Source organism: Sphaeramia orbicularis, chromosome 19 (genome assembly GCF_902148855.1).
Source record: "Sphaeramia orbicularis chromosome 19, fSphaOr1.1, whole genome shotgun sequence".
NCBI lineage: Eukaryota > Metazoa > Chordata > Actinopteri > Kurtiformes > Apogonidae > Sphaeramia > Sphaeramia orbicularis.
In genome coordinates this window covers 33,136,731-33,152,902 of record NC_043975.1, presented here as the reverse complement: position 1 = coordinate 33,152,902, position 16,172 = coordinate 33,136,731, and the positions used below count along the sequence as shown (strand labels likewise).

At 40.8% G+C, this 16,172-nt stretch overlaps 1 protein-coding gene across 1 annotated transcript; it reads left to right on the top strand.

The window, feature by feature from the left end:
* The first annotated feature begins 1,191 nt into the window (after nt 1-1,191).
* On the top strand, nt 1,192-3,210 carry vkorc1 (vitamin K epoxide reductase complex, subunit 1). The gene is made up of 3 exons (XM_030122228.1): nt 1,192-1,499; nt 1,870-1,979; nt 2,214-3,210. Exons 1-3 carry the CDS (start codon nt 1,312-1,314, stop codon nt 2,423-2,425), a joined length of 510 nt encoding a protein of 169 aa, XP_029978088.1. The 5' UTR covers nt 1,192-1,311; the 3' UTR covers nt 2,426-3,210.
* Nucleotides 3,211-16,172: the final 12,962 nt, after the last annotated feature.

Genomic DNA, 16,172 nt, shown 5'->3' with positions numbered 1-16,172 from the left:
ATTGTCATTTTAATGGTATACAATGCTATCTTGTCTTGTAAAAACAAACAAACAAACAAACAAAAAACATTAAATTAACCCTTTCATGCATAGTGGTCAACACAGTGGACAGCTGTTTTATTTATTTATTTTGTATTATTTATTGGTTTATTTAATAGGGATCATGCATATTTATCCAATCCAATCCCATCCGACTTTATTTGTAAAGCACTTTAAAACAACCGCAGTGGACCAAAGTGCTGTACAGAAGAATAATTAAAACCAAAATAGAAGAATAAAGAATTTGTTGTTTTAGTTCCATATCAGCTGACACAGTGGACACTTATGCACCATCCCATACACCGACATTCATGCCATTACTGAAACTTTGCTGTTAATGCAAAGTTACATGCTAATGCTAATTGTTATTAGACTGTAATGAACTTTTTTTTTTTTTTTTTTTTTTTTTTTTTTTTTTTAATAAAAGTTGTTGTTTTGTTTTGCATATTATCTCCATGCAGGTATGTTAAAATGTGAGAAAATATCAGGTTTAGCAGCATCAAAAATGTTTTTATTGCATAGTTTTCTCACAGTAAATCAGTAAATGTATGTTTCTTTGCTTCTAAAATTAAACATACGGTGTCCTGCTGAGAGAACATTTTTGTAACTCCATGAAAAATAGGTTCATAAAAAAAATCAACTGCATTGTTTTGTTTTGTTTTTTTTCTTTTTTCTTTTTTTCATGCCTAAAGAGGAATAAAAACACTCAAGAAAAAAAACATCTTGATTAAGGTTCTCATAATTTATGCATGAAAGGGTTAATATCGTATGTGTGATAATGACAACTAATAGACAATAATGTTGTTTTTAGTAGTCGTCATTGTAGTGGTATAGAGGATTGTTGTCTAGATTGATATTTTGGCTATATACAAAGATAAAAAAAAAAAAAAAAAGAAGGAAAAGTTTTAAGTATTTCTGTCTGATTCAGCTGATAAAGTTAAAATATCACCTGAGAACACTATTTTGTCCAAAGTACACCGTTCATTGGAATGAGGAGAGGTTCCCCTCCAGGCCAAACAGACTAAAGTCCATAATAAACACACATCTGTCTGACTCAACATCTGCACTCAGCCGTCCAATGAACGGCCGCGTAAAAAATATTCTCGACCAATCAGAAGTGAGAACCCTCTGACTTCTCCACGTCTGCTTGGACACGTTAATGACGGCAGCGTGTTGGGACGGGACCTAGACCCTTTCACACATCCTGTAAATCTCGTGTTAAATAACATTTTCTCCCCCTCCACATAGACTTTTTCACGCCGGATTCTAATAATGTCTGTGGGTGGAACTCAGGGGCTGCCGACATGGGAGAGAAAAGTGCGCATATTTCTGTGCGTCTTCGGTTTTGTTTTGTCTATTTACGCTCTTCACGTCGAATTATCCAAAGAAAGAAACCCGGAGTACAGAGCAATGTGCGACCTGGGGGAGTCTGTGAGCTGCTCCAAAGTTTTTACCTCCAGGTATGTTTTTTTTTTTTTTTTTTTTATCCTTTTCTGTGCTCTTATCCTGCAATGTTGTGCAAACCTCGACCTGTAGGCCTCTTCATAGAAAGTAGACTGTTCTTCATTTTTTTGCACCCACCTTTTCCTTACAGGTAAACTGATTATTTTAAGCCAAATCCCTTCTTTGCCACGTGTTCCAAATTCCTCTGGCAGCCTGGACCCTCCTCTTATTTAACATACTCACAAAAGAAAATAGACTTCTCTCTTTTCAGTCCTCTTTTACATGATTTATGCACCTTTAACCTATTTGATTTTGTATTTTTGTCTATATTTCTGCAGAAAAAGGCTTGTTCTTATTGTCTGTGTGTCTTTTTTTTTTTTTTGACAGATGGGGACGTGGTTTTGGTTTGGTCCAGTTCTTTGTTGGCAAAGATAGCCCCCTGAACCAGCCCAACAGCGTGCTTGGCATCATATTTTATACTCTGCAACTAGGCCTGGGTTAGTCTGTCATTGTCTTCTAATTACAGTGTTCAAAGCAGAAACATGCCAGTTGCAGTCCAGCATCTACTCCAGTATGAGCTTCTACTTGAGTTGCATTACTACAGTTGCATTCTCTTTCAAATATGCATAGATATTATTTTATTTTTATAGCTACACAAATTACTGTAATTTTTGTTCATAATCTCAGACGTCTGCTGCTGTTTGACTGAGTTCTCTGTGTCTCTTTTACAGGATTGTCGCTGTCTAAGAAAGCTGCAGTGTTTCTGGTCCTCTCCTCCTGGGTGTCTGTAGCCGGCTCACTGTATCTCGCATCTATTCTCGCCTTTGTTCTGGGGGATTTCTGCATGGTTTGCGTGTCAACATATATTATCAACTTTGCATTGCTCTTCACTAACCTGAAGAGACGAGGAGCAATAGAAGGGATGAAGGAAAAGGCTGCATAGGACGTGTTACTTGTGAAATTCAACAGTATCTTCTTGTATTTTTTTTCTCTTGACCCAAAGCCACACTGGATCTGAAGAGCCAGTTCTCGCCCACAGTGTTTTTGCAGTGTTTACAGCTGCTGAGACAGAAAAATAGGACTGCATATAGAGAGTCTTAAGCAGTCTTCTGTGCATTTGTGAAGATGATTATCCATATTTGAACGCTACCTCTCATTGCATACTATTAAAAAGAAATGAAAGAGGATCTGAATTTAGGTTAGGAATAGGCAGAGCAGAACATTACCATGCAATTGTTCAAAGTAACCACCAGAGGGAGCTAAATGCATAGTATTTATAAGTGGTGGTGTGAATTTTAACCTTAGTCATCTGAGGGTTTGTTTTAGATGCAGGTTTGCGAAAAGGTACTGGATCATTTCATTGTCGGATCATATCAGTACATTCTGACCTGTGTCATTCATACATTGCCAGTTTTATTTTGTAAGCATCAGATGGAAAAGTGTTACAGGAAATATGAAGTGATGCAAAGTATACACAAAGAAAATGTACCAGCAATAGGTTCACATTGAGAATGAATGGTTACTGTTTTATGATTTTAAGACTCTACAGGACAACATGTAGTGTCTGGTTGGTCCTTGTCTAACCAGAGTTACTTATCACATACATGAAATGATGTGTGAAATAAACAAAAACCCACTTTGTAACTTACAGAGCATGGAAGTGTCTTCAAATCCATTGCTGTTCAGATTAAAAAAAAAAAAAAAGCTAAATAATAAAGTCATATGATACACTTTGTTCACTTTGGGTTTTTCTATGAATCTACTAATAACAGAATCCAAACAGTGCAGTCTTGTATTTAAAATGCCTTGTTTTAATGTGAAATAAGAAAATAAGATAGCGGGATAGGAATTATTCAACGAGCTAACATTTTATTGCTAAATTGTCATAGAAAAGACGAGGAAGTAAAAGGGGATTCAATCCAGTGAGAAAGAGGTGCATGTAAACGTTTCCATAAAAGGCCTCAGTTACCTGAGTGGTGACACATTTAATGCCCAAGGAGTCAGAAATGTATGCTCAGTATATATTGGAATGAATTTAAAGGGGAATTGTTGCTTTATTATTATTATTATTATTATTATTATTATTATTATTATTATTATTATTGAAAGTACAATTTTGATGAAAAAAATTAAAGGAATACAAGAAATAGTCATAAAACCTTAGAGGGAAAAAAAAGCGAATTTATTTAAAAACTATACTAATGACTGTATCAGAGGGTAAATACAAATACCCAGCTGCTAAAAAAGACTGTAATACACTTACTAATAACTGTACAGCAGATGGAGACATTCTGTCACAATCCAAATAGGAACGCTGTGTAAATACTTGTATTCAGTACAAGGTTGCTACAACCTGTGCTGCAAGAATCAAAAGTTTAAGTTTGCAAAATACCTGTAATGTCATGGCAACCATCATATTTCAGGTCCAATGCACTGCATGCAAAGAAAGGTCAAATTATATGAAGGAAGGCAAGGCAGGTTTATTTATACAGCACATTTCATGTACAAGACAATTCAAAGTGCTTTACATAAAAAAATAAAAGCATTACAGCAGGGGGCAGGGGAAGCAATAAAAAGTATAGACATTTAAAACAACAACAACAACAAATAAACAGATAAACAGATAAAAACTTTAAGCTTAAAAGAAACAGTGCAGATCTGAACTTCTGAATAAGAACTCTATTCAAATGCAGCTGCGAACAGGTGGGTCTTTAACCTGGATTTAAATAAACTGTTTCAGCTGATCTGAGGCTTTCTGGAAGTTTGTCCCAGAAATGTGGAGCATAGAAGCTGAACGCAGCTTCTCCGTGTCTAGTTCTGACTCTGGGAACTGACAACATACTGGATCCAAATGACCTGAGTAGTCTGGTAGGTTCATACTGGGTCAGGAGGTCACTGATGTGTTTTGGTCCTAAACCATTCAGAGCTTTGTAGACCAGCAACAGAAGTTTAAAGTCTATCCTCTGACGGACAGGCAGCCAGTGTAAGGACCTCAGAGTTAGACTAACGTGGTTCGCTTTTCAGGTGTTAGTGAGGACTCTAGCAGCAGAGTTCTGAATGAGCTGCAGTTGTCTAATGGATTTTTTAGGTAGACCTGTAAAGACACTGTTACAATAATCAAGCTGACTGACGATGAATGCATGGACTAGTTTTTCCAGGTCCTGCTGAGACATCAGATCTTTTATCCTTGAGATGTTCTTAAGGTGATAGTAGGCTGATTTTGTGACTGCCTTGATGTGTTTTTCAAATTTATGTTTGAGTCCACCACTACACCCAGATTTCTGGCCTGGTTGGTGGTTTTTAGGTCTATAGACTGAAGCACTGTGGTGACCTGCAGTCGTTTCTCTTTGGCTCCAAAGAACATTACCTCAGTTTTGTTTTTGTTCAGCTGAAAAAAGTTGTGGCACATCCAGTCATTAATCTCCTCAATGCATTTACCCAGAGCCTGTAAAGGGCCTTGGTCTCCAGGTGACACTGTGATATAGATCTGTGTGTCATCTGTGTAGCTATGGTAACTAATATTGTTGTTCTTTATAACCTGCACCAGTGGGAGCATGTTGATGTTAAAAAGAAGAGGCCCCAGGATGGAGCCTTGGGGAACCCCACATGTAATTCTTGTCTGCTCAGATGTAAAGTTACCAAATGACACAAAGTTCTTCCTATTCTCTAAGTATGTCTTGAATCAGTTTAGTACGGGGCCAGACAGACCCACCCAGTTCTCCAGTCATTTAAGTAATATAATGTGGTCGACTGTAACAAATGCAGCACTGAGGTCCAGTAAAACTAACACTGACCAGAAGCGATTTCTCATAGACTGCAAGGGAAGCTCGGCTTCCCCTAAAATTACGAATATTAAATGGTTAAATATATACAGTTGTGTTGACATTTCAATGACTACAAATGTGTTAGAATATGTTCATCTCAAAAATGAGTTTGTTCAGAATCAGCATTATCACAAATCAATGGACTCAATGTTGTTCACTTCTCATAGATTCCCGTGTCTCCGTTTTCTCATACGATCTCTGCTCAGTGCATTTGCCCGTAGACGCCAGGCATCCATGCACTTCAATGGGACTGAGTGGAACAGTTTCTTTCATTGCCTCAAAACTGGACAGTAATTGGATAAATGCCACGATGTTGTCTCACCCCCGGATACTCAGCGTCTCTGGGGGTGAATGGAGCTGTGGGCGGAGCTCGGCTGGATGCTGGGCTTCCACGTACTAATTGGAGGATCAGTTGAAAGGCTGAATCCTGTTTGATTGACAGCTATTTTGAGATCTACTCCTTCACTTGACAGAGTTCAGTTTAATACTGTCACGCATTCTGCTTGTGAAATGGAGAGAGAAACCACTACGAAATTACTTGTTCATTTCTTGCACTGTAAATAAAACACACTCATTGTACTTCCTTGTTTCAATTTAACATAATTTCAATGTTTTCTTGTTTAGTTGGTACAATAATGTCATTGACCATTTTCTTATAAAGGAACGGAGGGCCGAGTTTATGTTTAAATAACTTGACCTTCTTTTTTATTTATTTATTTATTTTTTTTATGTAAGCCAACAATGAGCTTCCCCTGTCTGAAAGACGAGCAGCCGCCACTGACACTGACATGTTTCCATTGTCTCTATTCAAATAGATGTCATTCATCACTTTAGTCAGAGCAGTCTCAGTGCTGTGGTGCTGTCTAAAACCTGTCTGGAAGACGTCATGGTAGTTGTGTTGTGTTAAAAAGTTGTTTAGCCGATGAAAAACAGCTTTTTCAATTACCTTACTTAAAAATGGAAGATTGGAGATCAGCCTGTAGTTGTTCATTTGTGTCTTGTCTAGATTGTCTCTTTTTAGCAGAGGTTTAGTTACAGCTGTTTTCAATGGCTCTGGGAAAACACCTGACATTAAAGACGAGTTCACAATCTGTGACAGATCTGACTCCAAAGTCTTTGAGACCTTTTTTGGAAATCTCATGGGCAGAATGTTCAAACAACAGGAGGAGGAATTCAGTTGACTTAAGATGTCCTCCAGAACTTGGCTGTTAATGGGATTAAACTGCATTATAGTGATTGAACTGGTTTTCAGTGGACACAGTATATTTCCTGAACCTGCTGCGGATGAACCAAGTACTTGTCTAATATTTTGGATTTTGTCTGTAAAGAATTTGGCCAAGTCATTGCAAGCCCTGGTGAAATAAAGTTCAGGTGCTACTGACACAGGCGGGGTTTGTTAGCCTGTCGGCTGTAGCAAATAAGGCCCGTGCACTTTGACAGTTGTTGGTGATAATGTCAGAAAAATACAACTTCATTGCATTCCTTAAGTGTAAGTTATAAGAGTGAAGTTTCTCTTTCTAGATGTCATAATGAACCTGTAGATTTGTTTTTCTCTGTCTGTGCTCAGCTTTCTGACACTCTCTTTTTTAGTTTTTTACCAGAGTTGAATTTCTCCATGGAGACTTTTTCCTTCCAGAGATAATATTCACCTTAGTGGGAGCAATGGAATCCATAATATTTAGCATCTTAGCATTGAAGCTAGTGACAAGCTCATTGACTGAAACCCCTGTTAGAGAGAAGACCTGGTTAAAGACCTCATTGGTGTTTTTGAAATTGGAAAATTGAAAAGGAAATTGGTGAGTTCAGGTTTACATAAATAAAACACTGTAAAAGCTAAACATAATGAACAGGATGATGTTAATATAACAACAGGCTGACAGCAACATTTAAAGCATGTTTGCCATTTGGTTTGTAGGGAATATCCACAAAGGTAAAGGAAATAAGGTAAATCTGAAAACTAGGAAGAAACAATCACAGCTGAAAAGTCGAAGTTCAACTGGCAAAGAAGTTACAGCAAAGTGAACAAAATGCAGGTCAACAAAAACTACAGTAGTAAAGCTATAGCTTGGCAAAATCTGAAAACAAAGAAACTAAAACAAGAGACAGAACAACAGAATACAACAAAGAAAGCAGCCCACTATCAGTCACTTTGAATTGACCTGCTCAATAACAGTGAATCTTACACAACAGATAAATGAACTGGACTGAACATGCAAAGAGGGTCAGGAGGACTACCAGGATACATTTCTTCACCTCTTACCATATAAGGTCCTGTGTTCTTAGTGTTCTTAACCTGTCAGCCTTCACACATACATGTATTAGCTTCAGTTTGCACATACATCCTAGACAATGGACTTTAAATACCAACTTTCAACATACAGTTGTTCAAACAGCAGGAGGTTGTTTCACAGGATGTCTCAACTAAGGCAACTAATAGAACAGAAAGAAACATTTATCACCTTTTTTGTGTTCTTCATAGACTTGCATTCAGAAAAATTATATATATATATATATATATATATATATATATATATATATATATATATATATGTATATATAAAATGATTTGTTTTTTCTTCAGCAGGTAGAGTTTCAAAATTACAGTTGATACCAAATAAAAAACAGACAATGGGGGACAAAAGGAATGATAACTTTTCATTTCAGTGGCCGTTTGCTCTTCCTTAGGCAACTGTGCGGTGTAAAGTTATGAACTTAATATTAGCCCTTTACCTGGAAATCAGGAAGTAGACATGTCTAAACTTATAATAATACTAATAACTAGAAGCACTCGGAGAGCGCAGACCTCCGCCAAGGCTGATCAGTGGGCCCCCCCCGTGGGCCCCCCTACCCCTGATCACCCCCAAAAGTTAATCATTTCTTCCTTATCCCATTTCCAACAAACCCTGAAAATTTCATCAAAATCTGTCCATAACTTTTTGAGTTATGTTGCACACTAACGGACAGACAAACAAACAGACAGACAAACAAACCCTGGCAAAAACATAACCTCCTTGGCGGAGGTAATAATTTGATAGTGTATACAACCAGTGGAAACCTAAGCAGATACACCAAAAGTATTGGCTCACCCATCCAAATAATCAGAATCAGGTGTTCCAATCACTTCCATGGCCACAGGTGTATAAAATCAAGCACCTAGGCATGCAGACTGCTTTTACAACTAGAAGCACTCGGAGAGCGCAGACCTCCGCCAAGGCTGATCAGTGCCCCCCCCCCCCCCACCGGTGGGCCCCCCCACCCCCGATCACCACCAAAATTTAATCATTTCTTCCTTATCCCATTTCCAACAAACCCTGAAAATTTCATCTAAATCTGTCCATAACTTTTTGAGTTATGTTGCACACTAACGGACAGACAAACAAACAGACAGACAGACAAACAAACCCTGGCAAAAACATAACCTCCTTGGCGGAGGTAAATATTTGTGAAAGAATGGGTCGCTCTCAGGAGCTCAGTGAATTCCAGCGTGGAACTGTGATAGGATGCCACCTCAGCCAACATGTACAAGTGGGCCCCATATGGGTTGCAAAGGGGCCGCATGGGTAACAAGTGGGCATGGGCTTGAACTGGCAAAACTGTCTGGGTCCCGTATAGTTTTAGTAACATGGGTCCCATATTGGAAGCCCATGTGGGCTGACTATATGGGTCCTATAGGGGATATGACTGGGCAAAGTGGGCAGTGGGGTGGAAGTAGGCAAGTTACATGGGCCCCATTTTGGTCATCTAACATGAGTCCCACATGGGAAGCCCATGTGGGGCAACTCTAAGGGCCCCATAGGGGATATAAGTGGGCAGCGTGAGAATGGGGTGGAACTGGGTATAATGTACTGGGCCCCATATAGTTCATTCAACATGGGCCCACATAGGAAGCCCACGTGGGCTGACTGTATGGGTCCTATAGGGGATATGAGTAGGCTAAGTGGACATGGGGTGGAAGTAGGCAAGTTACGTGGACCCCATGTTGGTTACCCAACTTGAGTCCCACATGGGGAGCCCATGCGGGCCAACTGTAAGGGCCCCATAGGCCATGTAAGTGGGCATGGGGTGGAACTGGGTATAATCTCTTGGGCCCCATATAGTTCATTCAACATGGGCCCACATGGGCTTCCCATGGAAGAAGTGGCTATTTCTCATGGACTGCAAGGGAAGCTCAGGTTCCCCTAAAATTACGAAAATTAAATGGTTAAATATGTACGGTTGTGTTGACATTTCATTGACTACAAATGTGTTAGAACACGTTCATCTCCCACGAGTTCGTTCAGAATCAGCTTTATCACAAATCAACGGACTCGATGTTGTTCACTTCTCATACATTCCCGTTGCGCTGTTTTCTCATTCGATCTCTGCTCAGTGCATTTGTCCGTAGACTGTGGGCGTCTCTGGGCTTCAATGGGACTGAGTGGAACAGTTTTTTTCATTGCCTCAAAACTGGACGGTAATTGGATAAATGCCACGATGTTGTCCCGCCCCCAGACGCCGGGCGTCTCTGGGGGTGAATTGGGCTGTGGGCGGAGCTCGGCTGGGCTGGACGCCAGAATCCCATGTGCTGATTGGAGGAACAGTCGAAAGGCTGAATCCCGTTTGATTGACAGCTATTTTGAGATCTACTCCTTCACTGACACAGTTCAGTTTAATACTGTCTGTGAAAAGAGAGAAACCACTACCAAATTACTCATTCATTTTTTGCACTGTAAGTAAAACACACTCATTGTACTTCCTTGTTTCAGTTTAACATAATTTCAGCGTTTTCTTGTTTCAGTTACATAATTTAATCATTTCTTGTTCGAGTTTAATATTGTTGTGTCGATAGTTAAATCAATCAAACTGTTGGCTAGGTCGGAGTGAAAGGAGCATCTCTTGTTTAAAAAGGCTGAAGTCTTACACCTGCAACACAATGGGCCAAGGCAATCTAAGCAGAGAAGACACTGGTCCAGTCCCTGGAAAAGACGCCTACTTGGTTCGATAAGGTGACTGACCATTTTCTTAAAAAGGAACGGCGGGCCGAATGTATGTTTAAATAACTTGGCGATTTTTTTTTTTTTTTTGGATGTAAGCCGACAATGAGCTTCCCCTGTCTGAAAGACGAGCAGCCGCCACTGGGTGGAAGTAGGCAAGTTACGTGGGCCCCATTTTGGTTACTTAACATGAGTCCCACATGGGGAGCCCATGTGGGCCAACTGTAAGGGCTGATCTGTGGCAGGAGGGTTTTTTTTTCTTCATAGCCTGATGACAGTTAGACATATTGTTAATCTCTAGAATTTATTCTAATATTTTCAGGGTCATGCAAACACAGTGTAGGCTGCCTACAGGTACATCTCAAAAAATTAGAATATCATGAAAAACTTCAATATTTTTTGTCACTCATTTCAGAAAGAGAAACCCATATATTATGTAGAGTCATTAGACATAGAGTGAAATATTTCAAGTCTTAGTTATTGAAATTTTTATGTGTATGGCTTACAGAGAATGAAAACCCAAAATTCAGTGTCTCAGACAATTAGAATATTGCATAAAATCAATTTAAAAAAGGATATTTTAAACTGAAATGTCAGGCTTCTGAAAAGTATGTTCATTTCTATTTGAGTAAATCAGTAGGTTACTTCTATTTTTACCAGTATTTTTTATACAAGTATCTGTAGGCTACTTTTACTTCAGTCCAGAATGTGAGTAGGCTACTTTTGCCACCTCTGCCTTCCAGTAATCTTGACACTGGTGTTAGTGTTGAAGCCAGTGATGAATATACAGCCCTACAATCAAGGCAAAATATCTCAATCACTACCTCTATCTCTGTGAATGGTGTTTTTTTTAATAAGGCTAAAATATCTAAACAAACATCTGTTATGGAAATGTTCAACTGATAACCCACACACAAAGAGGAGGAGAGAAAGTTAGAGTTAAAATAAATAAATGCATTTATTGAGAAGTCAATCACAGAGAAACTCTGTAAGTGAAGTCTCCCTAAACAAGAGAAAACTAAAGATTATATAGAACCAAATCCAACCCCCTCAAACTATGATGTCATTCCTTACGTACATCGTACCACCCCATACTACTCCTTCTCTGCTCCGTGAAGAGGTCATGATGACCTCTCCACTCTAACCTTGCTTGGATCCAATCTGGAGTGCAGGCGCCATCCTCTATCTACAAATTCAGACATTTAGGTGTTTGGGTTTTAACTCAAGGCAAGAACTCCGTTCCTGGGTTGGGGGTGTTACAGAGTGGTAAACATCACACATAATGAATAATGACTCAGCATTAAAAGAAGATGTACTAACAGTATAAAATATAAAGAGTATAAATATAAAAAGTAAATTTTTCCACCACATTTCCTCCCTTTTGATTATTCAACCGAATCAATCATGCAAAAACATAAAATTTACGTACGAGTATCAATAAATGATTATAAATGATTATCAACCCAAAGACAACCTAATTAAGCCATATTTCTCCAGATATTCTCCAGATAAATTATATGTAGCCAAATTTCCAGACTTTGTGTCTTTTTTCTTTTTAGATCAGGTTTGACATTGGAGGACAAATAGCAAAATACTATGAAAAAAATACTATAAACATCCACCCATGATCTATCTGCTTTTGGACATCAGTCAGAACAGTAATTTCCAGCTTCACAATTTTTGTTCATTTGACAGGATTACACGTTGCTTTCTTCATACACCATCAAATCATCATCAAGATCATCTAAGTCATCAAAATCATAATTATCATCATCGTCATCAATCACTTCATGCTATACCATACTAAAAGTACCAATCACACTGCTAATCATTGAACGTATTATTGGAATGATGCAACAGGATAATCCGAGGAGTAATACAAACACACCAAAAATCACAGCAATAATTTTCATCAACATTGCCTTCCATCCCCCAGACAGCAGCCAGCCCCAAAAATCCCAGCCTGTTGTAGTGTATGCAGTGTTTTCCTCATGTAGGACTCGTCTAGGGTGATCAAACTGATTGTGGAAACATCAGGTACATAGGTACAACACTGGTCGCCAATAAGATGACAGACACCTCCCTTTTCGGCCAATAGGAGATCTAAAGCTGCCCTATCCTGTAATGCGACAGTGCGGAGAGCTTTCATCTCACTGGTCATTAAACCGCTGTTCAACAGACGCAGTGAGATTCTCTAGCTCCACAGAAAGTTCTTCTATGTACCAAGCTAAACAATCAGGGCCGTACATGGGAATAATACTGATTACAAACTTATGGCCACCTGAAATCTGATCCCGTTTTACACGGGTGTGAGGCGGTGACATAACTGGGCTGATGGTCAATTTGGAGGTAGCTGGAACCAAATAAGAGAGGTGACATGTACCTGCCCATCATGCTGGGAGATACAAATAAGAGTGTTGACCACACGTCCACACCATATCTGTAGGACAGCCATACCCATAATCAGAAGGAGTTAGAGCTACGGTGGCATTATATGTGGTAGTAACATTAAAAATAAAATAAAATAAAATAAAAATATGAGGTCTTAGCATCATAATGTGTCAGTGGGGATGGTGTACCTAGTAATGCCGTGAGACTGTAAAGGACTATAACTGGAGAAAAGTAAATTTATCAGCCCTTTTTTCACAATTTGCTAACCCGCATGCTACCTTGAGAGTAATGTTACACCCAGATGTGTGTCCCAAATTATACCGTGTGTGTTCTGTGACTGGGGAATGGAAGCAAAACTGTGGAGTGAAAAAAAGATTAGACAGATCTCTGAGCCGAAAAACAACATTTTTCTGTACCATAGTAATATTAGTGTCTCTAGAGAAATTTCTTGGATTTCTGAAGGAAGGTCACGTTGGGTCTCAACCTCAGCCAGGGGTACGCCGTGACAGACGGCCACTGTCCATTTTATCATTGTCAATAGTGTGTGATTGATCGAGAGAGGATAAGGAGCGAACAGAGTATCTTCATGTGAGCTGTGTGGCATCAAACTACACACATAGCATGATTGATTAGTGACACGTCGTGTCAGATCACGTGTAACTCGCCACCATGTGTTATCGCTATAGTCGTGGTGATCAATGAGGTGGAGGTCACGTCTGTGACATCCCCGAAGCTCCTCTGACCCTAGCTGTCCTCCGACAGACCAGGGCGCAACAGGAATGTGATGCGGTGGTGAAGGATCAGATACCTGATAGAATGTGTCCATGTACCACATGTACAGGCACAGGAGGGTGATGCAGGTGACAGCTGACCCTTTGATCACCTCCGTCGTTGTCGAATCAGTGTATGTGTGGGGCAGGGGGTCTTCAGTCACTCGCCAGTGACCAGGCAAAGGATAAGTGTATATGAGACGTCACTGGGGTCGTTACCACCGCTAGGTTTCAACCAGCGAGTCTTGTGAGTGTGGGTGCGTGATACAGCTGTGTCCAGCTCCGGTGTCCAGTCGTCCAGTCTACGCTGTCGATCGATGGTCCGGCCCGTCCTCGGCTGCAGCAGTCGGCGGTTCTCCGAAAAACCGCTTACAGTGGATCGCGTGGATCCACATGGCACGTTCAGCAACCTTGACCGCTGTGTGCGTCGTCAGGAGCACCTGGAAAGGGCCTCGCCACCTGCGCTGTTTCCAGTGCTTTCGTCTGAAGTCCCGAACCAGGATCCAATCCCCCGGCTGCAGCGGATGAAGCAGCCCCTCTGCAGGAACCGGTAGTGCTGCTTTCACCAGTACCTGTACTTGAGAGAGTTCAGAGGAGAGTTTTCTACACTAAGACACCATGTCATGCTCCAACAATGATGTCAACCCGGTTGGTTGGGGGGCCTGGAGACCTGTATATGGGGTCTCCCAAACATAGTCTCAAAAGGACTCAGCCCACTTCGACTCCTACGTCTCATTCTCATTTGCATGAGAACCAGAGGTAGGGCCTTGACCCAGTTAAGGCCTGTTTCCTCACAACATTTAGCCAGTTTTGATTTTAGGGTGCTATTTTCCCTTTCAATAGCCCCCCCTGATTGTTGATGGTATGCACAGTGTGTTTTGAGGTCAAAACCTAGCATTTCCCCTAACTCAGTTAGTGCTGTGTTCACAAAGTGGGACCCATCGTCTGATGAGATCCTCTTTGGGATCCCCCAACAAAACAAAACAAAATTTCAGTTACCAAAGCTTTAGCCACTGCAGAGCTGTCTGCATGCTTTGCAGGAAAACATTTATCTAACATTCCTCCCTTAGACACATGATCTACGCCATGTGTCAGCTTAGCAAACCAGGGGAAGAAATGTTTGGGCCAACAAGGTCGTCCATCAGCTGCCTCAAGTGAAACAAAAGACACAAGCCTGTGAAGAAGGACAACAAAGGAGAAGGTCATCAACATACTGTAAAGGAGCAACACCTGGTGGGAGGTCAAGGTGGGACAGCGAGTCGGCCAAAATCAAATTGTAAATGGTTGGGGCCTCGCAATACCCCTGAGACATGCGCGTCCATGTGTACATTTTGTTTCTGAACTGAAACGCGAACCAATATTGGCTATCTGCATGCACGGGAACAGATGTGAACGCGTTCGAAAGGTCAATGACAGAAAAGTGAGATGCAGACGGCGGAATTTGTGATAAAATCGTGTGTGGATTTAGGACCGTGGGTATGCGTGGAACCACGGCTTTGTTTACCGCCTGTAGGTCTTGAATAAACCTCCATGTGTCTGGGTCAGGAGGGGTTTGCACTTTTTTCCACAGGAAAAATTGGGGTCCTGACCGGTGAATCAGGACATGGAACTATAATTCCCACATTCAAATAAGCTTAGAACTCGGACTGTTTTTGACATGGCCTGTAATCAGATCGCGGGGTAATGATGACCGGTGGGCAGTTTCGGACGAGACCCACATCATGTGGACCAGTAGCCCAGACACCAGGTGGGATATCAGCCAGTTCGGGTGGCACGGAGACGGGTGAGAGGCCTGTGGGAGATGTAGACATACAGGTGAGCTGAGCGCTTCATCATTTAACAACTGTACAGTTTTCTGACAGTGAAACACTGATATCATGCTCTGTCTGTATACCCCCAGTCGGGGAGCGAACATGATGGCCGGGTCAGAGGTGGGACACAAATCTGACACCTGCAAGGCCTTTTCCACAAACGGGCCCACGTCTTTCCAATCTGCATGGCATGGTTTGGAAAGAGCAACATGCGTGGTGCAGCACCAAGCCTGTAAAAAGAATGTTGGTTATCAGTCAGTGACACAGACAATGCACAAAAAAATATGAATCCCAAAACATGTAACCAGTTGTGAGCTTATCAGACTCTGTGTGAAAAAACTTTTCTTCATATGTGGGGTCAGGGCCTCCAGGACTGAAATGAGAAGCACAATATAAATCATTTGGGGGTGAGACATAAGCGCCAGGCTGAAGTCTGCTGTCACTTAGCTCGACCCATTTTTCTGTAATTTGGGGGGAACAGATTTTCCAGTGGTATACAGAATCTGGTAACCCAGCAGCATACCTAACCATTGTGTGTGCGTACACACAATGTGAGTGGAGATCTGTGCCTGCGACTGTGTTTTGTTGAGTTATCGTTAACCCCTCTGGACCCGATTCAAGTTTTACCCCCAATTTGCACATCAAATCCCGCCCACACAAATTAATGGGACAGACGGGTGCGAGTAAAAAAAGAATGTTAGAAAGTACATTCTTGTGAAACACATGTCAACGGAACAGTAAAGCTCTCTCTGTCCTGTTTACCACCAGCCGACACAGAAATAATAGTTTTTCCACTCAACTTTAGTGTAGGTGTTAAGTCTACATGTCTGATCACAGAGTATGTAGCTCCACTATCTACTAAAAACAATAACTTAAACCTACTTAAAGTAAGATCAACCACAGGGAGCTTCTGATAGGAGT

Coding starts and splice junctions, on each gene's coding strand:
- vkorc1 (XM_030122228.1), top strand. CDS start 1,312: ATGTCTGTGGGTGGAACTCAGGGGCTGCCGACATGGGAGAGAAAAGTG. Junction 1,500..1,869: donor TCCAAAGTTTTTACCTCCAG/GTATGTTTTTTT, acceptor TTTTTTTGACAG/ATGGGGACGTGGTTTTGGTT. Junction 1,980..2,213: donor TACTCTGCAACTAGGCCTGG/GTTAGTCTGTCA, acceptor TCTCTTTTACAG/GATTGTCGCTGTCTAAGAAA.